Source organism: Epinephelus fuscoguttatus, linkage group LG22 (assembly GCF_011397635.1).
Source record: "Epinephelus fuscoguttatus linkage group LG22, E.fuscoguttatus.final_Chr_v1".
NCBI classification, from domain to species: Eukaryota; Metazoa; Chordata; class Actinopteri; order Perciformes; family Serranidae; genus Epinephelus; species Epinephelus fuscoguttatus.
The window spans coordinates 19656026-19681413 of NC_064773.1; the positions used below are offsets into that span (position 1 = coordinate 19656026).

Consider the following 25388-nt stretch of genomic DNA (forward strand, 5'->3'; position numbering starts at 1 on the left):
ATTGGAATGACACGGACACAAAACAATAAAATATTAAAAAAGCAAACCAACCAAAACAGAACAAATGAAGAAAAAAGATGATTAAAACTCCATAGTGTAAAAATAAATAAATAAAATAGAATAAAAAATGAACAGGAGAAATAGAAGTAGGTAACAATCAATGGTTAAAACTTCAAGACTGTGATGTTATTCTACATTAAAAGCCAGATTAAAAAGGTAGGTCTTTAATTTAAGGATACAGGTTGTGTTATTACGCTCAGTGATTAACCTTCTTTTTGATAGAACATAAATGTTGATAGGTCTGACACTGTTATTTGTTTTTCTGTCTTCCAATGCCATTTAAATAAAAAATATAGTTTCTAATGTTTTCTAATGCAACATAATGTAACAGTGAAGGTGTCCCACAGTGAGCACACTGTGTGTAAAATAAGCTTTGGGCTTTTCTGAACTTTTGAACTCGAGAGCTGCTTCGTCTGTCGCTCAACCTCTCAACCCTCCGGAAGTTCCCGAGCCGAATCGAAGCCCGCCGAGGAAGACGTCAGCATATTTCGTTCTTTCGTTTTTCGCCTGCTGCGTGCGAAGGAGAGAGAGGAAAAAACGGCTCTCAGCAAAGCAACAAGAAGGAAGAGCAATGGCGACACTGGATCGCCAAATACCAAGTCCGGATACCTTCCTTTGCGAGCCTTGGTCTTCCTTCGTCAGTGCGGCTAAATTACGTTTTGTTGACAGTAAGTTCGCACGTCGGTAGCGTTGTTGTTTTTGCGGACAAACTGTCGGGAAGTGCGTGGTCCAACTGTCTGTGATTGAGTTGAGTAAGCTCCTCCACCATGCAGCGTCTGTCAAAGCGCAGCAAAGTAACTGTCAAAAAATATTACTACGAAATGCAATATTAATACGCTGCTTTGGCGCTCGTGCACAGGCGCGCGAGCCAAGCTAGCCGTTACAGTGCGGAGTTCGTGCCGCTGTGGCTCGTGCGGTCATGATAGGCTCAACTGTCCAGCTGTAAGTTTGTTAGCTTTGACAGCTTCACTCGCGGTAGGGGAAGCCAGCTCGGGCGCTAGCAGGCTAATGCTAACAAGGTAGCCAGGCAGCCTCGGACCAGCATGGCTCCACGCATGGCCCCAAAGTTTGTTGTGAATGCTCCTGCGTGTTTCTAAGTGGCTGTTGTGTTTTGTTCTGACGCAGACTCGTCTTTGGATAACAGCGACAAGGAGCTTTACTGCCTCGGTGAAGCCGTGAGGCTTAGCAAACAAGGTAAGGAAGTTAGACACTTCACGCTGTCACTTAGACGATGATGCTTTGTTATTGTTTCGTTATTCATGCTCTGCAGCTAAAATGATGCTAAGGTATATTTATTTTAACATCTCCTCACTGAAATCAACATAACTGGGCATCATACCTACTTTATAAATTCACACTGTAACGTTAATTGATATATAAGGGGTGCAGCCTGTAGCATCCCGTAACTAATGATTATTTTCTTCATGAATCAACTAATATTTTGCCCATAAAATGTCAGAAAATTGTCAAATTTATGTAAACAGCATCCTTTGCTGTCTGCACCATTGCACTGTTGTCTTGCTGTCTACAAACCAGGTGTCTTAAATTCATTTTTAGGAATATCAGGCTTGAAATGTCATCAAATATTCAGCATGGTCATTTTATCTGGTCTCATTCATCCATCATTTGTTTGTCTTCTCTTTCCTGTGAAAACTTTAAACCTACCTCTGAACCTAGCACTGTCATTTCACTTAATACTTTCATTTAACTCCCTGTAATAACCACAATCCTATATAAAATCTAGATTTTAAAATCAACAGGTAAATATAATTATAAAGTCAAAAGACAGAGAAAAAGATTTGTAGTAAATAAGATTGGTGAAAATGTGTGTGGCAGTTAAGACCTCAGACATTTAAATTTAAGGCCTAATATAATTTAAGGCTTTTTAAGGATGTGCAGACAGCTAGACAACAGTGCAGTGGTGCAGAGAGCAAAGAATGCTATAATGGATATGTAGTTGTTCATATAACAGGTTGTCTTAAAGGATTTTGAGAATTTTCTGGTATTGTATGGCTAAAGGATGACTCATGGAGACCTGCCATGCTTGAATCACAAATCACATAGCATATGATATATGTATATGTCGAAAACCAGTATATAAGGGTATTTAGTAGTCTTGTTGGTTGATTCGGGTCCAAATCTTGACATTTGAGTTGAGTTATTGCGACAATATTTTCTGGTTGAGGATTGATGCTTACGCTAAACATCTACAACATTTCATTTTTGATAAATTATAATCAGTAATGTGTATATAATGACGAAGTGGGTAAAGGCAAATAATAGAGCAGTTACAATATTTCGATATCCAAAATATAAGCCCATATCTAGTCTCATATCATGGTATTGCTTTATTGTCCTTGTTTTTAGCCGTTATTTCTATTTCAGTGCAAGCACACGCAGTTCAAATTCCTCGTATGTGTACACACTTACTTAACAGTTTCCCAGAGCTCAAGGTGATGCATTCAGATTGCTTATTAGTCAGTTTACCACCATGCACGACAAAGACAAGCATCAGACGTTTGAGAAATTGAAGCCAGAGAATATTTAGCTGGGGTTTTTTGCTTGAAAAATGATTAATTGACGATTAAAGTAGTTTCTAATTCTTGATTAGCTAATCAGTTAGAAAGCAAATTATTGCAACTGTACCTGTGTCATTAGAAAAAATAGCTTGTGATACACTGATGAATGGCGGAGAATCTGTCTTATTCATTGTCTTTACTGTGTTGCTTTGGGGCTTTTGTGTAGGAATAAAGTTATAAATATAGCATGTGTATGAGGAGGGGGTTGTGGGGTGCCCCTAAGCGGTGAGTAGGTACCTCCACCCCCCCCCAGAGACGGAGCCAAAGGAGTTCCTCCACACCTCACCACGTATAAATACCCACCAGAGCACGCGCTGCACACTAACACACTTGAGTCATCCCTGAAAGTTAAAGCGTGCTGCAGCGCTCGTACAAACACACTGACGCACACACCCACAGCCAGGGAAACTCTTCTGACTCTCACTGGTCAAAAACCAACCCCACCCCGCCCCCTTCCTACACACTCACTCACATGCCTCATCATCCTCTCTCAGAGCCAAACTGGAGCGGTGTTTCCAGAATTGCTGATCTGTTGGCAACATGACACCAAGGCCTGCTGAGAGTGATATGCACACACACACACGCACACAGACGCAGACACCCATTACCCTCACGAACACACAAGGAAACATGTCTTAAATGCCTCATTTGTACATTTGTGTCTCGCAGAACCTAGTGTGATTCATTACGTTACATGTTTACTCACTTGACACTTCAGTGCGCGCACATATTTGTAGATGACAAGGCCAGGTCGGCTGTAATTGGTGTGTGTGTGTGTGTGTGTGTGTGTGTGTGTGTGGTGCAGGACATGATTGGTATCTGTGTCTGTTTGTCACCCTCGCACACACAGTGGAGATGATGACAACCAACAGCAACTTTGTCGGCTAGACTGACAGCCACTGTCATCATCTCACTAGAAATAGGCAGTGTTGTAATGCTTCTATTTGTACTGGATTTAGTCAGGATGGGAATCATGAGGAACATTGTGTTATTGTGGAGATCATTTAAATGATCATTTACCGTAGTGTTCTTTGAGTGTGTTCAGTATTATCAAAAACAGTTGATGAAGATGACTCTAACTGTGAGGTACAGTATGTAACACGAGTACAAAGATGTTTCTGCGAGCGTGCTTTGAGAGTTGTCCCAGATCAAATGTGCTTGGAGTGTAAATGCACTGAACTGCAGTATGCATCAGACAGAAGGGAACTTACCACAGTGCTTCTTGCAGTAGCTGTTTTTCCCTTTGGTGTTTGAAATCTCTCAGCAGAGGATTTAAAAAAGCCTTGGTTACCTCGCGTTTAGTATTGTCTGCATTTAAATGATTTGAGCTGAAATTAGTCAAATTACCCTGTCAGCGCTTGAATGCAGTCAAAGAAAATGATGCATATATTTCCTGTACTTCGAGCAAACACTTTAAAGCGAGGTGGATTCAGGATCCATGAAACCTTATTAGAGATCACCTCAGTGAAAAATGCAGAAAGGCAAAACGCCGTAAAGTTAACACCAATGTATGGCCAGATTTGGCCCGTGATAGGGTGCCAGGTAGCCTATTATTCACTTGTAAAGAAAGTGCCAGAGTGCATAAACAAAAGCATCATAATAGAGCTTATTTATCAGGGATACAAGTGCTTGGGGACGATTGTCCAGACTCCCTGATAGAGGTGTGAACTAAGTCCCAAATATCCTCAAATCCTAGAAATACCCCTCATAAACCAGACCGCTGCGACTGGATTTGCAATATTCTGAATGTCTGTGTCTTAATTGGCCCCGGGTCACGTGTCATTTTGCGAAATTATCCCCAGGGCAAGGCAGGCTGAGTATTCCTGCTCTACACCTAAAACCTTAAGAGCTGAAAGATTAGGTAAAGAATTACCCTGAAACTGTTTTAATTAATTGTTTGAGGATTTGCTGTTTTTCCTCATCTTATGTGATAGTAAACTGAACATGACCTTAAGCTGTAAGAAATTGTGATTAAGTTAATAGAGAAAACCCGCAGATTAATTGATAAGGATAGTAATCGTGAGATATAGGCCTAGCTCTGTTGTCAGAATTGAAGCATAGTCTGAAGTAAAGAGAATGTGTGTAAGAAAAAAAAGATGAATAGATGTTGAAGTGGAATGATTTTGTCCTTGATGTTAATGTATTCAGCCTAGATGTTAGATCGTAACCCTAATTTCACATTTAACGCTATCAGTGAACCGTTCGTTCTGTCGAGGACAGTTCGTTCTGTCGAGGATTTCATGCAGTCATTTCCCAGACAGGAGTTCATTTCTCAGCCTGGCTTTTAATACCTGATGATCAGATGACCTTGAAAACAGATGCTTGAAGCTTTATACAGTAATAACTTGGTAGTAGTAGGTTTAAACTTTTTTAAGTGACGAGTCCTTCATCATAATACAGTTCATTGACTCAGTTTCTCAGTGTGACTTACAAAGAAAAGGTCTGCCACTTATTTTTGGGTGACAACCAAAGGTCTGATTCTCTTATTAAGAAAACCTAATGCTTTATATATCTTTCAAGTTAATTCATTTCAACTTCCACCTATAACAGAATTACAGTCTAGCTTTCAGCTTTTCTAGGAATATATTTAAATTCTTAGCTTCTTTGGGTAATGCAATTGAGCTTCCAACTCATTTTTACAATTCAGCTTCCATGGTTCTCAGCATATAGAGTGGTGCTCAAATGAGTCCAAAAATTTGGAAATAAGTTAGCATTTTAGCACTCCTGGTTCCCTCATCTCAAAGTCAATACATTTCAGGTGAGATGTCTGAAATTTGCTCTGTGGTTAACACAAGCTTAAGAGACTTTCACGTTTTGTTGTACGACATAAAATACGTAAGCAAATACCCCAAACTTAAATGTTAAAGCTTTTATTTGTCTAAAAATAAAGGCGGTTACTAACAAGCGGCTTGATGAGACTACAAAACGTCATGCCAAACACAGCTTGGCGATTGCATTTGGGCCTCAAAACTCATAAAAGTGGTGTTCATTTGTGAAGATTATCTTGCCGAATAAAACATGCAAGTATCATAAACGTTTGTTTGCCACAGAGCTTATTTTCTGCAATAATCCGAAATTCAACGGGAAAAATCCTTGTTGTGCTTTGGCAAGGGAACTGGAGTGACGCTAACTTTCTCATTGGCCTAAAAATAAAACATCATCCCTGAACCACTCTGTTAAGATTCTTTTGTTTTCGGCAAGCCTTCCCAATTTCAGCTGACAGCATTCACACGCATTTTCTGCAGGAAATGCATTTTGTAGTTTAGGAAAGAAGGAAGATCCTAGAACAGGGGTAAGCATCTTGTGACTCTTTAGCTGTTCTCTTGTGACTCCCTGTGGCTATGATAAAAATGATAAGGCAATCAATATTGGTTATTTGCTAACATTTTGATTTATATTTGTTGAAGGCCTAAAGTGATTCTTACATTCTCCAAATGATCATTTTGTGAATTAAAATGCTAAGCCTCAGTAGCGGTGTCTGGCCTTGAATCTTGCTAGGCGAGTTATCAATTTCAAATCCAGATCTGTTTGCTTTTGTTAAACTACCAAATTACATAACATGTGGGTGAATGCTCATTAAGATCCTGTTGACTAATTTGGCCTTGTTCGGCTGTGTTACCTTCATTATAGACCATTTAGAGTTTTATGACTCTGCAGGTTTTACCTAGATTTGTATCTGGGATATGTTTGTGAAAATGGAGAGAATAGGCTTGTGGAGTTTGTAGCCTTGAGTCTGTGCCATTAGCTGCCAGTCAGCTGCTGGTAAGCTTGTTTTCACTATCATCCATTTTGGTGCAGGACCAATAATTATGTGGTGTGCCTGTTCAGAAAGCAGCTGGAGCTGTTGCTGTGGCCTGTGCCCTCCTCTGGAACTGTTGAAATTGCGATTATTAAAAAGTGGTTTCCTCTAAGTTGGTCGATTGTAGGTCATTTTCTCAGTAAAACACGTTGCTGTTTCTTTGCCACAGTTGTGTTATGACTTAGGTGTGTTAGTCAGCAGGAACTCAGTGTTCTAAGGCAGGGCTGAGTGTTCTCTTCTCATGGTAGTCGTCCCTTTCAAACCCGTTTTGTTTACCTGTAAAATCTTTTAAGTTACTTTCAAAACCGCAGTTCATCAATGGGAAGTTGATTTACTTCTTCTGAATGTAATCCATGTCCAATGATTGATTGTTTTAGTAGCTCCAAACATGTTTGTTCACCAGTGACTGATTGTTTTTGTAGTTCATTTACAGGCCTGTCAGTCATTTGGCAGCGTGTGGCAGTTGGCTTGAGAAACACACACACAATTGAGGCTGCAGAAATAGGCTACGCACTTAGTTTGCATTTGACTTGGCAGATACAGAGGAAATTGCATTCTTGCTTTTTTTTCCCAGCACTCCCACCCAAGTCCTTTGCATATTTTGTTTTGGCTGGGCTTTCCTGATAGTTCATTAACAAGTAACTGTGCTGGTTTCCACAGAAAGCGATCACAGGATGGACATAAACTGTTGTGATGCTGGTGGCAGGTGGAGCTAACCTGCAGCAGGCTGTTTAACCGCTCACATTTTGAGGTTATTAACCCTGACTACTTAACAACCTGTGGACTACAATGACAATATTCAAAAAGCCATTTTTCAAACGCAGCCACACCTTTCCATGTGTGTTTGTACTACAGCTCTGATCAGGCCCCTTTTCAGTTAAGTCAGAAAACAAACACTGCAGTTTATTTGCCCGTGGGGGGGGGGGGGGCAAACATAGGAATCGGAGAGTTTGAACTGTGGCTTAAATCCAGGAGCACGCTTAGAAATTATGGGCGTGGAAAATGAGAGAAATAATCTCCTCTTCTGTATTGACAAGGTGAACTTTTGCAAAGCATCTTACCACTAACTGCTTCAGTGCAGCTGCTCGGCGTCCAGCTGTAGGCCTGATGTGGAAGCCTCTTCCTCAGCAGATCAGTTTATTTTACCGCTGTGGCATGACTGTCTTGCCCTTCATTTGATTCAGTCTCATTGCACCTCAGTATTTATTTAACAGCACTCTTCAATCAGTATTAACACAACTCAAAACTTACAAAATATTCCTACTAGACATGACAGCCTCGGTGTAAGTCTATGTGTCCTTGAACACTCCATGCATAAGTAATGAAACCAACTGTGACCTTTTGCAGTATGTACACACACACAGACACACACGCTCACGGTGTCTACATATTTGTATGATATGGCTTTGACCTTGAATAACCTAGCAGATCTGTTTCCTGCACACACACTGGTGGGCACTAGGCATGACTGCTGATCTCTGTGACGCCCCAGATGACACAGAACTAGCCAGCAATGCGAGGTCATGACGGCATGCACCCATAAACTGTCAGACACCCACACATTCTTAAATTTTTCCCTCGTGAGCTGTTGCAAACACACTCGTACGTCCATACACGACCCACCTCCCCCTCAGTGAGGCTGTCTCAAGCCCCGTGCTAATAAGGGCTGTGATTTCTGTCAGCAGAGCTTGTTCGGTTACGGGAAGATTACATACTCAAAGCTTAGCTAAAAGAAATAGCAGCTATTTTACACTGGGCATATTTGTTTTTAGCAATATTTCTATTAATCTTCAGTTTTCTTAAGTGGGTGGAGCTCTTTTGTAACTTCAGGCGCAGCGTTGCTGTATTCTGCCTCGAACATCAATATGCTAGTTTATCATCCAGGAGGTGCTGGAATCAGAAAATTTTGGCTTGATTATCAAATCAGTTGGCAATTAATTTAATAGTTGACAACTGATGCGTGTTCCTTTTACTCTGATTGTTCTTTGTCTAAAATGTAATCTCTCCTCTTCGTATCTTTCTCAGAGATGCTCGTCTACAGCCAGTTTCCAGCACTGGAGGATTTTTGTCTTGTTGTCTGCCATGTCTGCAATCAGGTGGTCACCCCTCAGGGCATCCTCACACACTATGGTAAGACTCACACAGAGAGCCCACAGGGCATAGGCACACATCAGAACCTCACCACAGAGTCATATACACTTCACCAAGGTACACATACATTCACACACACACCTCCGCGTATCTCCAGTTGTCACATGGAGGCACAGAGCCAACCTATACACCCACACACACACACACCCACACACACACACACACACACACACGAGCCGTTCAGATCAATACTTCAATATTCTTGCACTCATAAACAAAATCATATACAAGCAACAGGAATATTCCACAGGCTGATGGATTGAAAATGAAAAGATTTGTTGCACCTCCGGCTTGAAAGCTTCTGCTGTCCTGATTTCAATGCAACACATTTTCTTTTATGCAGGGTGGAAAATGTTGAAAACTTGATAAACACTTATGATGCACACATACAGCTCTCAAAAAATGCAATATTTGTTACTATGGAGACTGTAATCTTCAGCAACAGACCTAATGATCTAGTTGAGATGTTGTCACTGGTACATGAAACAAAAAAAAAGGAATTTAAATCAGATTATTTAGAATAAATATTTGTTGTTTAAAGTTTGCTATGTTTTTTTTAACCTGGACCCTATTTTCCCATCATTTTATGTCGAAGGATGCATTCACACTGGCGCTATTTGGTCTACTTTAAATGAACCCTGGCCCGCTTCTACGGATAGTTCGGTTCGTTTGGAGTGGTGTGAACGCTTATTTGAACTCTGGTGCGGACCAAATGAGCGAACCCAGGTCCCCTTGAAAACTGGGGGTCTCGGTTCACTTGCAAGTGAACCCTGGTGTGGTTTTGTTTACAGTGGGAAATGCAAACAGACTATCCAGCAAACCAAAGAGAGGAAGTGACGTAGAGCGCAATGCATTTTGGTGTTTGGTGTTTTTGTGTTGACCAAGCCGGCTGAAGGGGATGGATTTCCGTTTTCGGTCCTGGCCAATCGATGCGATGGGTTTCCTTCTTCCTCATGCTTTTTTCCCTTCCTGGTCAGTGGTAGTTTCAGGCAATACTGTCCCCAAACGAGCAGCTGTTGTAACTGCGTGAAATGCAATCATACAAATACAAAAACTTTATTCTAACTGTTGCACAGTACAATTAGATGAAAATACACATTTGTGTGTGGTGTGTATTTCAGATTTAGAGCTTGTGTCATCTCCCTGAGAATATATAACAACAAAAAGTGATTCTCTGATTTCTACAGTAACACTATTACCTCAAATTAACCACAGCAATGTAATAAAAAATACCTATATGCATTCATGCTTGGGCACTGTCATTTACGTGACAACACCTGAACAGAACACACACACATTGGCTGTTTGTTTCTACCGCTCCCCTCACTGGAAGCCTCGGACTCCCGCCACCTGCTCCCGTCTCAAACACGGAGGTCTCCCTCTTCGCGGGGCGCCCACGGCGCACGCCCACCGGGCTGTTAAATAGTCTGTAACCATAACAACTGTGTGACACAAACTCAGTGCTTTAGTAAATAAATAACGTCGGGCTCGGTCGGGTTCGGACAGAAATATGCAGCCCCTGCCGCACTCTAATGGAAATGCACGTAACTTTTTTTTTTTTTTTTTTTTTTTTTAACAATCTAGGAACTGTTTGCAGGAACCGTTACTGCAAATGTGATGGAACCGGTTCCAAAAAAAGAACTGGATCCGGATCCCAACCCTAATCCCTACAGAGATAGATCTTTTTTTAAAGGTTGAAATCCTATTTTGTTGAAGCATAAACAGCCTTGGAATCACCTTAGCCAAACTCACCAAACTCCATTTAAATAAAGGGTAATTTTATCATTTATCATCTCAACAATCACCAGCTCTGGTTTGGTTGAAATAAACCCATAATACACCCAGCTAGATGTGAATACACACTGGCTCTAAGCATGCTAAAATTACTGTTTATTTCAAACAGTCTGGTTGGTTTGGGGATAGTGGTTTCTGAGCTGTTTCTAGTGAAACAAAAGGTCTATCTCTGTCAGGATCCTTTCCATAATGTTTTCAGACGCTATTAATGATAATCTGAGCCTATCAGTGGCAAAAACAAACACTTTTAGTGTATGTACAAACATCCTGAGTGTTGTAGCCTGTTTTTGCCGCTGCGAGCTGCATCCCTTTCGCTCAAATCCAGGACCAATTTCATAAATGTTGTTGTTATTAGTAACTAAGACTCAAAAACGTGATGGTACAGATTGAAAAATACCAAACTTACCCTTTAAGTTGTAGCGCTGTTGATCAGTATTTGGTGTTTAAGTAGTGGGAGTGTCGGTCCCGGCTCTCATTGGCTCTCCACCCTGTCTGTCTACCTCCTTGTTTGTTTTTGACTGTGGCTCCACTGAGCGCGCTCGCATCTGCCCGCGAGCTGCTGCTTCCTTCTGTTGGCGGCACGTGCACCAGTCAGAGCCGTCTGTTTTAGCAGGGAGGGGTGAGACACATGGTCACGCTTAATGAACGCACACACACACACACACACACACACACACTTCTCCCCAAGAGGAGAGAGGCCAGCGGAGTTTGCATGTGCACACATTCTCACTTTCTGTTTCTCAGCAGAAAGAGGTCAGTGGAATTGTGAGAGACACACACACACGCTCATAGACTTCTGGCAGGCGCTGTTGTTTTGTCCCTGCTCCTGCCCCCTGCAGCCCCCCCCCCACCCCCACCCCCTCCACCCTCTCTCTTGTTGGCATCGTTTTTGCTTGCTGACACGCACACAGAGTCGGGTAACAACAGGTCTAAAACACACTCGTACACACACACACACACACACACACACACACACACACACACACACACACACACACACACACACAGTTAGGAGTGGGAATCTCCTGAGAGCTCCCCATAAAACAAAGCAACCCTCAGGCCACAGTGTGATAACAAGCAGGCGTTGTAGTGGACCAGCAGGCCCAGTCACATGCTGATGAGTCGAAAAGCTGTGTGTGTGAATAATTTTCACCTTCTTTCATCATATACTTTTATGTTTTAATCTATATATCTATCTATAGTGCAGTGACCTAGAAGTCACACTGTCTGTCCACACAGCTGATTCACTGACTTCATTCTTAGATTTAAAGCATTATACACACAGCTACTCTGTGTCACGACATGAAAAATGCGCCCCCTGACCTCTGCTGAGTGGATTGCCTCCAGGAACTGCCCCTGTTAACATTTTTTTTATGATATTTTATGCATTTCCTCCCATTGTTACTCATTCCTGCTGTTACTGTAATATCCTTACAATCGCAGTGCCATTTTTCCTGCTGGGGATTCTCCTTTAAATATTGTGACTGTGCATTTTATTTTTCATTACAGCAGCCTTGTGTATGTATCCATGATCATGGGATCTGCTTTCCTGCTTGACCTGTATGTCAAATTAGCAGTGAGACTTTACATATACAGAAATGCATGCACACATGAGGAGGAGGGGGGTTGGCTGCCTCGGGGGTCAGTGGCTCTGAGTTATACACGCCCAGTTTGCTGCTCAAGCTTCGCTGTGTGCGACGAAGGGAGAGCGGTCACAACTTAAGCAAGGACCCGTGTCGGATGGATGTATAATATATGCAACGTCCTCAGAAAGGTTACTGTATTTAATACGTCAGACTTGCTCCATGTGGTGGATTTGTTTATTTAAATCTCCTCAGAGTAAGGCAAGCATGTATATTCTTAGCATAAGTGGCCCTGGTGGGATAGCAAATAAATCCCTCACACAGGCAGTGTTGGTACCACGCTTCCTCTCATGAGCTTGTGAAGAGAAAATGTGCAAAGAAATTGTTTTTAATTCTTGAGGGAGAACCTTAGAGCTTATTATGGGCAGACCAAGATATAATGATTTCGCCACTCTTTTAAGCAGTGTGGGGAAATTATTGAAACGTTTTTCATATTTAAAGGAACAGTCTGTAAGATTTCGGAGGATGTGAGGACTGCACTTCTCCCGGTTAGGATTCCGTCGGTATTAATTGTTCAGGAGGTTTTTACCGGGAGCTGAATTATCCGCAGAGGTTTCTTCTTCTCTAAAAGGAATGGACTCTGTGATTTAAACCTGTAAAAACGCTGAATAAAGCAGGGAACTTAAGATGTGCTGGGTGCCAGCCAGTGCAGGATAAACATCATGAGGCAAAAAGGAAATCAGTATTCCAGCGTGTAGGACAGAACTATGAGTTTCGCATGTTGCTTCATCAGTCAGCAGTGCTTGGTTTTGTCCATTCTGGGCTAGTGTTGAAACATGGTATTCAAAATGGCGGCATCGGTGGATGAGGGCCCGCTCCCTATGTAGATGTAAATGTCTCAGGCTGAGGTGACAAACACGTAATTTTTTTCAGGTAATTATTCTGCCTTTATATACCCCAACATCATACACACTGGACCTTTAAGCAATGTAGGGACATCTCTGAAACTGTCTTCATATTAAGGCTAGTATAATTAGCATGACTTTATTCCAGAGAGCATTTCATACATTGGTACATTCGGTGCCTTGTGAACACCATGACAAACTAGAGAATTCAAGAGTCACAAGTAACTGATGATTTGATTTGTGTGTGTGTGGGGGTGTGTGTGTGTGTGTGTGTGTGTGTGTGTGTGTGTGTAAGTCATGCTTTTGAAGCTGTGTGTAGAGATAAATCAGCACTCCATGCCGCGTTCAGATATATCACGACTTCCTTCCAGTTCTCTCATCTACTACTATTTTTTTTCCTCTGGGCTCGTTCAGTCTGTCTCCTCTACTGGTGGCCTGCTGCGCGCGAGTAAGTCGAGGAGTGCACGATGAAAGGCTCGTTGGTGTTGGTGGTGGGAGTGCCTGTCTCTCTCCGCTCGCCCTCCGACTTTTCTCTGTAGCAGCGGATTAATTGAGCTCTGAGGCAGGTGGAAAAAAAGAAAAAGGTCTCCGTTTCCTTTTGGTTTCATTTCACTCCTAACTTAACAAGGCTGCTCTGCGCCTCCCCGTCTCAGTCGGTTGTTGTTGAGTGAAAGTGTGGGGCGCACTTGTTAATTTCACATGATGTTTCTCTGTTGTCGGAAAGTTTTGGCCTTAACCACAGAAGTTCTGCCTAGTTTCGTTTACCGGTGGTGTTATTGTTACTGCTGCGTGTGACCCATTAGCTGAGGCTCGGGCCAATTAAAATGCCAGCTGCTACTGCACATCAGAGGTGCTTTCTCTGCACTTAAATTTGTTTGAATTTTAGAAATGCACAGTGCTGAGGAGCAAAGGGAGAGACACTGTTCAAGTTTTTGTCATCTTCTAAAATAAATCCTCCTCTAGACTCTTAATGCAGTTTGCAATTTTTATCATTTTAACAAATCCACCCCTCCATGTGTCCAGCTAATGTTTGGTCATCTCAGATTGCGGAGAGGGCTCAACTGTTCAGTATCAGTGTTTCTTTAAGCTCTATTAACAGTGACTGATGTTTCCATTGCTTGATCTGACAGTCTCTGTTCACCTGGAAGACTTGCTTGCATGTATCATCACTATGACAACCCGCAACTGTGAGGTGTATTGGCTGCAGCGTAACTGCATATTTCAGGGTTTCTAATGAACAGAACATTAAAATTATTTAGTGTGAATTGTTTTTTATGTGGAAAATTCCTATTCTCTTAAGACACAGACATGCACCCCAGTGCTTCCAGTACAATGTTCCCCACTATAAGCCCAGCTGCCTTTGACTCAGTACCTCCAGATAACCTGAATGGCTGAGAATCTCACATCTCTTTCTCTCCGACTCCCTCTCCCTTTGCTCCTCGCCACGCTCAATGTAAACAAACCCAGCTGAGCTCTGCGAGCCTCTGCTTCCTCATCGCGCAGCGGCTCCACCCACAGGATGAGTCAGCAGCCAATCAGGCGGCCAGCTGAGCTCTCAGCATTGCCATAACGACAGGCAGGCAGGAGAGCGTAGTAGTGAGGGTGCCCTTGTGGTCGAGTGGCTTAGTGACCTTGCCTGGGCAGCCGTCCATGTATTGTAAATCAGTACAGTTCGCTCCCCACTGGCTCTTTGCTCTCATGGTGAGCTCTGCTGTAAGACACAAAATCTGGAGCTGTTCTTTGGTGGGGAATAAGTTCTTTATTTTTCATGATGACTTGTAGATACAAGTACACTAGCTGCAATTTAAGTTGTAAGTAATACTATTGTTTTTGTTTTACAGTTAAATCTATAATTACCTTTTATTCTGTCACTTTGCAGAATTATTATTTTATTCAAATCAATGGTTCATAGAGCATTTTTTAAAGGTTGATCTTGTATTTGATAGTGAGGATGTACCAAATAGTTCAAAGCTTCATTCATAACAAGTCAGCATCCCTTTTTTGTGCATTCAAGGACTTTCTTATTGTATTTAAGGGTGATGACATCATATAAAACGACATATAATATGAATTCTTGATTCAGAAACCTCAGTAGTAGCTTCAGTTGTAAAAAAAAATTACATTTGGTACAGTCCCATTAAATAGAAAAATGAACAAGAACAGGAAGTTGGTCCCGCATACTCATAAGTTAAGGGTGTATTTGACTCGGCCAAACAGAAAAAATAAGAAACTGCTGAAATCAGAAAAAAACATTAAAACACCCGTACAGAAAAAAAAACACACACACACGTACAGATTTCCCAGTCCATTGCTGGAGTACAGCGCCATCGAACCGTACAGATGAGTTGACTGAAACGATGTGTGAAGCTGTGTGAAATAATGTGTGATTGAATGTGTGAAATTATTGCTGTTGTAGCTGCATACCTGCAAATGTGGCTCTGGACTTTGATCCTGCTACTCTGAATACAGCTGCCTCCCCAGTCCTCTGCTTCCACTGGCCTATTTACACACCTGCCTCACACACACACACTCACACACACTAATTATGCTCTTGCAAAGTATATTTATATATACATACCGCATATAGAAACACACATACACTGGCAGTTTATACATTGTCAGCGTGGTATCATACCCAGACACACACCTGTTATACTTATGCATGCAGTGGCTAATCTCTTCAATACACACAGACACACTTTGCACACACACTGCGCACACACTCTCCCTTAGTCACCTGCAGCACACTTTCATGTGCACTCATGCACTCCGAGCAAACACACATGGTCAGTCCGTCTGTCTGCTCTGCTCTGCTGTTTTTGCTCCATAGTAGACTGATAGTAGACTACTACTGTACTCTATACTGAGTAATGCAACATTGTGACACACACACACACACACACACACACAGGATACCTAATGCTGCCTTCTGAGTAAAGCATGACATCAGCACGGCTTGGTCAGGTCAGTTAACATGAAGGAAACCCTTTCTGAAATCACAGGTACTTTACAGATACAGGTTTTGACATTTTGGGACATTATTTACTTTCCAACAGAGATGTAGGTGAGAGGATGAACACCACTCTCATGTCTGTGCGGTAAATTTGAAGCTACAGGTAAGAGATGGTTATCTTATCGTAGCACAAACACAGGAAACTCATCTCATTTGCTTCATCTGCACACAAAAAAAAGGTGTAAAATCGATACCTCTTGTTTTTACCTGGGTTACGTATCGGACTGGCTGTTTCCCCCTGCTCTCAATCTTTATGCAAAGTGGAGCTAAACGGCTGCTGGCGGCGGATACATATTTACTCAACAGACATGAGAGTGGATCAGTCTTCTAATCTAACTCTAGTTGGGGTTGGATTATCCACCTCATCACGCTGGATGAGGGTGAGAGGGCCTTTTGCTCTGCGTCCTGTTCAGTGCGTGTCCTCGTATGTTACGATAGTCGCGCATCAGGTTTTGGGGGAAATCGTTGCCTTTGAGGCCGAGGCTGCTCCTCTGACAGCTCACACAGGTTACGAGCAGACAGGAAACACTGCCTGGCTTCCTCATAGCCTCGAGTGTCGGATATGACGTCTGGTTTAATGTGCTTGCTAAGTGCAACGTCTGTTGGAGCACCATCCTGTTGGGACTCCTGTGGAACCCCCAGTGTGGCACACAGTGGCCTGACCTTTTGCTCAGTCGGTGGGCCTGTTTAGTTGCTGTATGCAGAGATTCGGCCCCAGCTGGGAGTACATCCCATCCCTATCAGCCTTCTAGAGGGCAAAGCACGGACTCATGGAACTGGAGTTACATTCAGGTAACAGCTAGTCTCCCTGACTAGTTAGTCAGTCTGTCACTCTGTGTGTGTGTGTGTGTGTGTGTGTGTGTGTGTGTGTGTGTGTGCGTGTGTGTGTATGTGTTTAACATTAGGTTGTGTTGTTAATGTGCTAACTGGCCAACTCGTGTCTTGAATCCGTAGTCAACTGGTTTCCCTGTTTGAATGACGAAGACAGACTGCCGCCACCTGCTGGCTATGCAGAGTTATATCCTTTCAGGCAGGCCCAGGACGGATATGCTAGTTGGCCGCTGGCTGTAGTCTTTGTGGTGCATTCAGGTGCAACTTTTTGGCTGAGACACAGGCAGTGTGGGGCGAGACAACAGTCAGCATTTGTCGCCACTAGCTCTTCAGTGTCTGGCCCTTTGTTCAGGGTGAAATTTAGCAGTGTGTGTTCTACCTGAGCTGCTCTCTTTAGGTGTATTTCATCATCTCATTGGTCTCTTCAGTTTTAGATTGGCATCTTATCAGCAGACAGGAAGTTCAGCTCCTCCCAAAACTAACAGCGGCTTTTCACCAACTTATCTGTCGGTAAAATCTCAATGTTACGCCTCATGTTACGGCTAAATGCTACATATAATTTGACACAATTTTTGTCAGCAGTTAAAAACACTGTGTTACTGTGTGTGCAGTGTGTTTCTCCCCCCACCTCCTTTCTCTGTTTTTTATGACATGTTCACCCCCTCTGTTTTCATTCAGGTAGCTGGGGTGTAGTTTCCCTGTGAGACAGTCAGAGAGACACAGACAGTCCTGGACCACACCCCCTCATTCCCTCCCCACCCTTCTCCCACAAAGACATGCATAGCAAAAACCGTAAGTGTTGAGCTCCTCTCCTCTCCTCTCCTACTTTTTTTTTTCGTACCCCCCACAGCCTCGTGATTTATTCCCCTCTACGTTTCTTTCTGTCCCCTCAGCATCCTCTCACGTGTGTATTCTGATCAGATCTGGGTCAAAATGTATTTATAATTGTTGGCTCTTGTTTGAACTTCGCCTAATAACAGATTGGTGGAGTTAATCACACAAGGACACTTCAGATGGTGTCAAGGAAGTTGCTAATTAGAGAAGACTACACGAAATTGATTTGTAAATACTTCGGTTTTTCTTTTGTGGAAAGGTTCTGGCACAGATTTCTCTCCCCTGTGTGCCATCTGGCACCTAAGCAGGGTAGTAACTTGGTTTAAATACCACTCCGCGCTACACTCCATTACCAGACTCAGGTGCTAATTGGATGCAAATCAGATCCAAAAAAGTACCCAGATCCAAGAGCCTCCCCCCAGCAAAGCATGATCTTGATAGTAGGAGTGTGTCACACATCAAGGTGACCTTACACATAAAAATCTATGTCTCTGCCTCTGTCTTAACCTGTTCCAGAGAAGCGCCACAGCTCCCCTGCCCCCTCCAGGAGCCCCCTGGTCCCCATGAAGCCCAAAGCACCTGCAGTGGCCCCTGCCGTGGCTCCCGGTCCTGGGGACACGCTGGCTTTCAGGGTGCCGAAAGACTACCCTCACTCCCGCTTCAGCAAGGCGCCTCTTGCTGTCTACCCACCAAAGGGGGCACGGAACAAGACGTGGTGGGCACATACTTCTTTTTTTTTTTATTATAATGCCTTTCTTACTCACATCCTCACATTTTTGGCAGCTGTCAGAGTTTCATAAAATGCTGCCTCTGCTCCCAAAACGTTTAGTCATACATTGTTTTAATTACTCTTCTCTGCAGTGTATCCCTTCCAGTTGTAAGCCTGGAGAAGATGCCCTGCCTCAGCCGCGCCGACTCCGCATCACACGTGCGCCTCACCGCCTCCTCTTCTTCCTCCCCGTCTCCCTCCTCCCTCAAACCTCCATCCCTCACTCCCCCGGGCTCCCAGCGGTCCAGCGAGAAGCTCGTGAACGGTCGCGGCACCAGTGGACCGTCCACCCCGCGCTCAACCACCTCTCCATCCTCCCTGGACAGGCGGCCCAGTCCGGCGCGATCTCCGCTGGACAGACGGCTTCCGTCAACACCTTCTCCTTCCCCACTCGACCGGAAACCCTCCCCGTCACCTTCGCCTTCTCACCGATCTGGCGCTCTGCCGTCGTCATCGCCGTTGGAGAAGAAGCACCAAAATGGGACTAAGACTTCTGCCAGGTCGCAAAAAAGACTCTCAGGTCAGCAATAAGATTTTTCGTCTCTGTATTAATCCAGGTGAAATCTTTGTGCTTGCATGTTTTTCTTCTTGCAACTTTATGCTGCGCAGTGATACACTCAATCTTCAGTGTCACGGTGCATCCACAGTCCTCTGCTGCTGACTAAGAAGTGGAGAAGGTTTAATAATTGAAACACTTTCCTGCCTGCATATTTATGGCTGGTTTGTCATCTCGATTCATCAACCTATAGCTCACCAAACATACTCTTAACTTTTAGGCTCTACAAACATTCCTGTGCTGGAAGAGTGAAATATTTTTCTGGCTTTGCTGCTTGATTTACTTTCTTAAAAGAATACTTCATCTAGGGCTGCACCATTAATCAAATATTAATGTCAATCACAATTTTTGGCTTTCCACAATTAACTGAACATGATTGACTGAAATATTGATGTTTAAAATGCATGCTTAGCTCATAGAAAATTGTGCTGCCTGTCAAAATAGTGCTTCCTAAACTAACAGCCATAGAAAAGTCCATGGCCAGTGTCAGCAGCGCTGATTTTAAAAAAGGGGGTCCAACCCGGTAGCAGCAAGGTGTACCTAATAAAGTGGCTGCACAGAATTCAGGTGAAAGAGAATCTACTTTTAAGGCTTATTTTGATGCAGAGATTTGCGCATTAGCAGGAATGAACTTCTCACAATCAATCACACAACTAACACATTATAATTAAGGTGTCATTTATCTCATTGTTGGCTAAGTACTTCCCAAACACACTGTTTTCTCAAGAATTGTCTCCATTTTTGGATTCTCTGTTCAAGTTTTCTTCACAAATTTAGCGTAACGCAAAAGTAATTGATATACAAATGATTGATTTATGGGTGAAATGTTCCTTTAAGCTTTACTCAAGAACTCCTACATAAATACATACTTGTACATGTTCTCACGAGCTCACACACTCACCATTTCTTATCTCAGTATCCTCTGAAAAGCGTCCAGCCTGAATGTTTGGCTGCAGACAGGACAGTGGTGGATTGAGACTGTGTGCTTTGGAAAGGATGAAATGCCTCCCTATAGTTTTTAATGTTTCTCTCCCTCTTGTTTTCTCTCCCCCATCTACAATTGTTTTTCTTATTCGAACCTTGCTCAACAAATGCTCAGTTGTTTTTTTTTTTTTTCTTTTAAATTTAACATTGACGCACCCAAGTTCACCTCGTGGTCACCTCGAAGTACGAGATGTTAAAAACCATGCATCGCAGTAAAGTTAAAAAAGATGTTTCTATCCAGCTTCCCCTCCTCTCCCCTCATTTCTCTCTTCTTTCTCTTTGCTAGCGCCGTGTCTCGCTGCGCTCCGAGCCTCTGATTTACACCCTCTAATTCATGAGCTCCCGCTGCCAAAAAGCTGCTTGTCTTCTTGAGAGATTTCCCCCACCTCCTGTGTCTCTATATTTTTTTCATCCTCTCACTCTCCACCTCCTGCCTCGACCTCCTCGTTTCTCTCCCGCACACTCACACTCCTGGCCTCGTTTTTTTGTGTTTTTTTTTTCTTTCACACACTCGGCCCGGCGTTTTCTCTCTGTTCATCACTGTGTTGTTTCTCACTCATCTTGTTCTTTTGCTTTTTTTATGTTGTTTGGTTTCCTTTTCTCATCAATGTCTTCCTTCAGTCTGTGTTTACCCTACCCATCCTCCTCTTTCTCTCTCTCTCTCTCAACTTCCTTTTTGAGTTTGTGTGAACTTGTGAGTGAGCATGTGTGTGTTTATGTCTTGAGTGGATGTTTGTTACTGTTGTACACTTGTGTGTGTGTGTGTGTGTGTGTGTGTGTGTGTGTGTGTGTGTGTGTGTGTGTGTGTGTATCGGAGCTGTTTCATACTGCACAGAAAGATTACAGGGATTATAGCAAAGGCCAGCACTAGATTACAGATGACAGCCCTCTGACAGTTACACTGTTTTAGATAACCTGCTAACTGACAGGAGGTTGTTGCAGTCCGGCTCATTTTTGTGGGGCAGCACAGGTCTTTCAGAGTTTTTGCACGGTGCTTTTGCGGCTATCGGCATAGAAAGTTCACAGAATTTTGGCCTGTGACTAATCTTAGTTTCAGCTTTCACAATTTAAAAAAAACAAATAACAGGAAGTGTCATTAACATTGCGTTAACAAGGTTTTCATGCATGTAAACAAAGTTAAATTTGTTTTTCCAATTCATTTTTGTATTTCTCATCATCACTCCGCAAAGATTAATAATTTGCTCACTGTTTTCGTCGCTGAGAGGAAATGACTTGGCAACTACTTTACAGCTCAGTCCACTGGCAATCAACGATCAACAAGTTTTAAACCACACTCTGGTTTAAACTTTGTGAAAATAAGTATCTAAAACAGTGGTTCCCAAGTGATGTGTCGCGGGTCCATTCTGAACGGACCAAAAGGATTTCCAGCACAGAGCTTTTATTTTTAAGTGCTGTTTCCTGCTGTAGAGGGAGTGACTAACTAGCTGGTGGTTTTCGACAGAGACGGCAATCTAGCTCAGCGTCATGGCCAACCACAAGTATGATGCCTAATATATTAAACTGTGTGGACCTTGAACTAAAGACTAAGGAGAAAACTGGCCCTCCAGTTGGGAACCACTGATCTAAAACACTTATTTAAAAGAGGAAAGGAAGGTGTGTGTTAAAAGGTAGGTTGTATATGAATTGTTTCAAGATATACAGTGCAGGATTTGCCCAAAAAATAATGTATAGACTCATACAGTGTATTTATTTGTAGAGACTCTGCCCTGCGACCAGGTGTTAGATCATAAGCAGCAGGCATCCAGGAGACACAGCGCAAAAAAAAAAAGGAACGCAAAACAAAAATGAATCTGGGGTTGGCTTTTACTTTCACTTTTGTTGGTAAGTTAGAAACGGGCTGTTATTTATTCATCCCTCTGTATTTTTATATTTTTACTTTTTATCCGCTCTCGTTTGCCTTGATAAAGTTAACGCATCGCATTGTCATTTCCAACTCAACACTTCCTGTATCTGTTTCAAATTAAAAGCCCCTTATAACTTCGGTTGAGAGAATCCCTTCATTTTCTATATAGGCTTTTATTGTGAAACGTTTGCAGGCACTTTTTGTGGAGGATTCGGCGACTTGCAAATGTAGCTCCTGCCGTCTGGTGGCACTTTTTTACATTATTAGTCAAAGCACGATTTTATGACTCATGACTTTATGACTAGTGACTGTCTGAACAGACAAAAATGAGCATGCAATGCAGTGTGAATCCGGCATTAGTCACCCACTCTACAGCAGGAAATGGCACTGCAAAATAAAAGCTCTGTGCAGGAAATTCACTGTACTTCAAAATGCAGTGTGGTTTTTACAAACTTGGCATGTTTGCAAGTTACTTGCAGTCCATTTAGACTGGACCTGTGACCCACTTTTGGACCCTGACCCACCAGTTGGAAGCCACTGAAACAAATGACAAAGTGGGTGATTATACAGCATACTGGCTGGCCAACGTTTGACTCATGCCTGGTGGACTTAACATAATAACTAACATAACCACAATAAACATGAGATAGATGGCTTAACCCTCAAAGCTCCTGAACACTTCACAACAGTATATTCATGACTGAATAAACAACAATGCATCTTCAAAAACAAGAGTTAAACACTGAGCTGATGTGCCTCTTTAGACAGAGTGAACGTGGTTTGATTGACAGTGAAACTACTCCCAGCAACTACTCACCAACTGTCATCTGATTCTGATTCAAATGTTGCTGAATCATGCACACGTCGAACAAGTGAGAGTAGCAAAGATGAGGAAAAAAAAGGAACACAGAAATCTCTCTTGTGAAACAACCCAAACTGTTCTAACTTTGGCAGGAAAATAGTGTGTACATGTACGATCCCGTGACTCATAGTAAGAAGCTGAGTGAGAAAATTCATTGTAAGGATAGTGTGTGAATTCTAACACCTAAAGATCTGATAAATATTTTGCCATACGAAGAAACATCAGAGACTTTTGACTGACGCAGTCTTAAACGTTGAGGGCTACATTTCATCATCAAAGTACATTTTCTATTCATTAAAGCAGGAGAGAGTTTCCTGGGCTGTCAGTCACAGTTGACTCTTGTCCGGCTGCCAGTATGTCCTGTCAGGATTGATTTGTCACAGCTTGCGGGATCTGCACACTTTATCTGTTTGAAACTGGAAACGCTGCTAATAATGTCATGCACACTAGCACTATTAGACTCCAGTCGCCTTAGACCACAGCTGAATGATTGATTGAACAAAGGAATATGTGAATAGACAAATGTCAGTGAGGTGAACTGCTTCCTCAGTAGAGACAAATTAATGCACTTGTTGTGCTACTGCGAGGCTCCCACTCCCAGCAAATGTGATTTGATGCTTGAAAGAGGGAGGGACGACATGGCTTAATGATGGCCTTTAGTACCAGTCTAATTTGTGTGTGTGTGTTTGTGTGTTTACAGGAAGAGTGTTTGATCCTAACAAGCACTGTGGCGTCCAGGACCCTGAGACTAAGCGACCCTGCACGCGGTCTCTCACCTGCAAGGTAGCGCACACACACAAAAACACAATCACCAACACTCTCCCTGTCTGTGTAATTTCTGTGGAGACAATAATAGTCCCTTCCTGCTTCCTGTCTGAGACCGTCTGACCAGGAAAACAGCTTTGTTTGTTTACGGTAGTAATAATATTGAAGGGTGCACTATTATAACTACTGTAGCGCTCCAGCCCACAGCTATGACCCTGTCCGCCGCCCTGTCTGTCTCTGTGATAGGCCTGCACTTCCTATCCCTCAGTTAATGCTGGGTAGCAGTGCTGAGGCATTACAGGGCCCACACTTCCCTTGATGAGGTAATTAGAGATGTTGGATGAAGCTACAGCATCTTTCAGCAGTATAACTCTGTTTTACTGCCCTTTAATTACTTCAAGCGAGCTTTACTAATCACTTCAACAAGTAATTAGAGATGTGTCATGGGAGTGTATTGATATTTTTTTTAGAATGGTTGGTGAGAAATATCATGTTTTCATAATGTTTTTGGGTTGTTTTTTATAGTTGGTGTCTTCATTTATAGTAACAGTCCCTTAACAGTCCCGGTGAGAACATCAGTTTAAAGAAAAGGACCTGGGCCCTGTTTCCCAAAAGCATCTTAAAGAGGCAGTTCACCTGTAAATTAAAAATGCATATTTTTCCTCTTACCTGCAATGCTGTTTATCAGTCTGGATTGTTTTGGTGTGAGTTGCCAGATTTTGGATGTATCAGCAATGTCTCTTTCCAGAAATCATGACCTGGTTACTCAAGATAGTCCACAGAGCTTGTTGTGAGCAGTTTCATATACGAACTACTTTCTTTCTAGGGGTTAGACGCCCTCTAACCGTTAGTGCTGGGTGATATAACGACTGTGAACGATATATCAGTATAAGAAAAAAAAATTTAAATCATTTTTCAGCAGTAGATTCATTTGCCAGGATCATGGAAACAACTTTTTAACTCCCCCCACGAAAATGTTTAATTGTTTTAAGCTACAATGACTTTAGACCTACTTGATACTTTTATACTCATGTTATAGTTTTGTGTCCTGTGCTGCAAACCTTTAAACCTCTGAAGCTCCAGTGCTGTGTGCAAAAAATTAACGTACAGCCCTGCTATTTATTTAATAAAAATCCCTGTCTTTGCATTTTATTTTGATCACAGTCTGCTTTTTATACAAATACCGAGATATATATCGTGTATCGCCACTCAGCCTGTAAATACTGAGATATGAATTTTTGTCCATAATACCCAGCCCTACCAATTGTATCCTCGTGCAGAAGGAAGCGTGCATCTACTCATTGACAAGAGGCTCCTGCTCATGACATCGCAAGATGTAAACGCTATCGGCATCCTCCTTGGCTGAGCTGTGACGTTAGCTAGCTCTGTGGTGCTAGGTGAGCTAGCAAGTGTATGCAAGCATCCTAGCTTAGAAGAAAGAAAGTGGTTCCTACTTGAAGCTGCTCACAACAAACTCTGTGGATTATCTTGAGTAACTGGGTCATGGTTTCTGGAAAGAGACATTGCTGTTGAGTTTTGTTGTTGTTTGTTTGTTTGTTTGTTTGTTTGGCTTTGAGCACCACAAGTCAAGTGCCATCTAGTTCCATTATATTGTAGAAAAGGCAGACATCTCTACAGCTGATATCTCTAACACTCAGCATCTCACACCAAAACAATCTAGACTGATAAACAGCACTACAGGTAAGAGGAAACATATGTATTTTTGATTTGGGGGTGAACTGTCCCTTTAAGGTTGTATAAAATCCTCTTTATGATCCTCCTTAAGCTGAGCTAAGGCGCTCCTCAAAAGCATTATCAGTTAAAATGCTCATGGACGTGATTGTAGATTAAGGAGCACCCCCTGCCGCCTACAGGAGGCTAGGAACTCAGGAGCTCCTGAACCTGCAAAAGGAACCAAAAATTATGTCAGGTTTTATGATCACTGATACTCTCCGTTCAGTGGTGTTTCATTTAAAGTTAGTGATGATTTTTGAATGAAAAAATAAAACACACACATAAAGTAAAATCAATGGAAAGAC

General features: G+C 42.5%; 1 protein-coding gene across 3 annotated transcripts in view; it reads left to right on the top strand.

Annotated features, from left to right (window-relative positions):
* Nucleotides 1-562: 562 nt before the first annotated feature.
* The window catches only part of atxn7l1 (ataxin 7-like 1), a 36673-nt gene continuing 11847 nt past the window's right edge, over nucleotides 563-25388 (top strand). Inside the window, exons 1-6 of one of the 3 annotated variants that reach the window (XM_049566764.1) lie at nucleotides 563-728; nucleotides 1186-1254; nucleotides 8464-8568; nucleotides 18066-18264; nucleotides 18411-18838; nucleotides 23285-23367. In XM_049566764.1, the coding sequence (XP_049422721.1) occupies nucleotides 632-728; nucleotides 1186-1254; nucleotides 8464-8568; nucleotides 18066-18264; nucleotides 18411-18838; nucleotides 23285-23367 (981 nt within the window). In that variant the 5' untranslated portion in view covers nucleotides 563-631. The other 2 variants (XM_049566765.1, XM_049566766.1) reach the window with 2 other exon arrangements.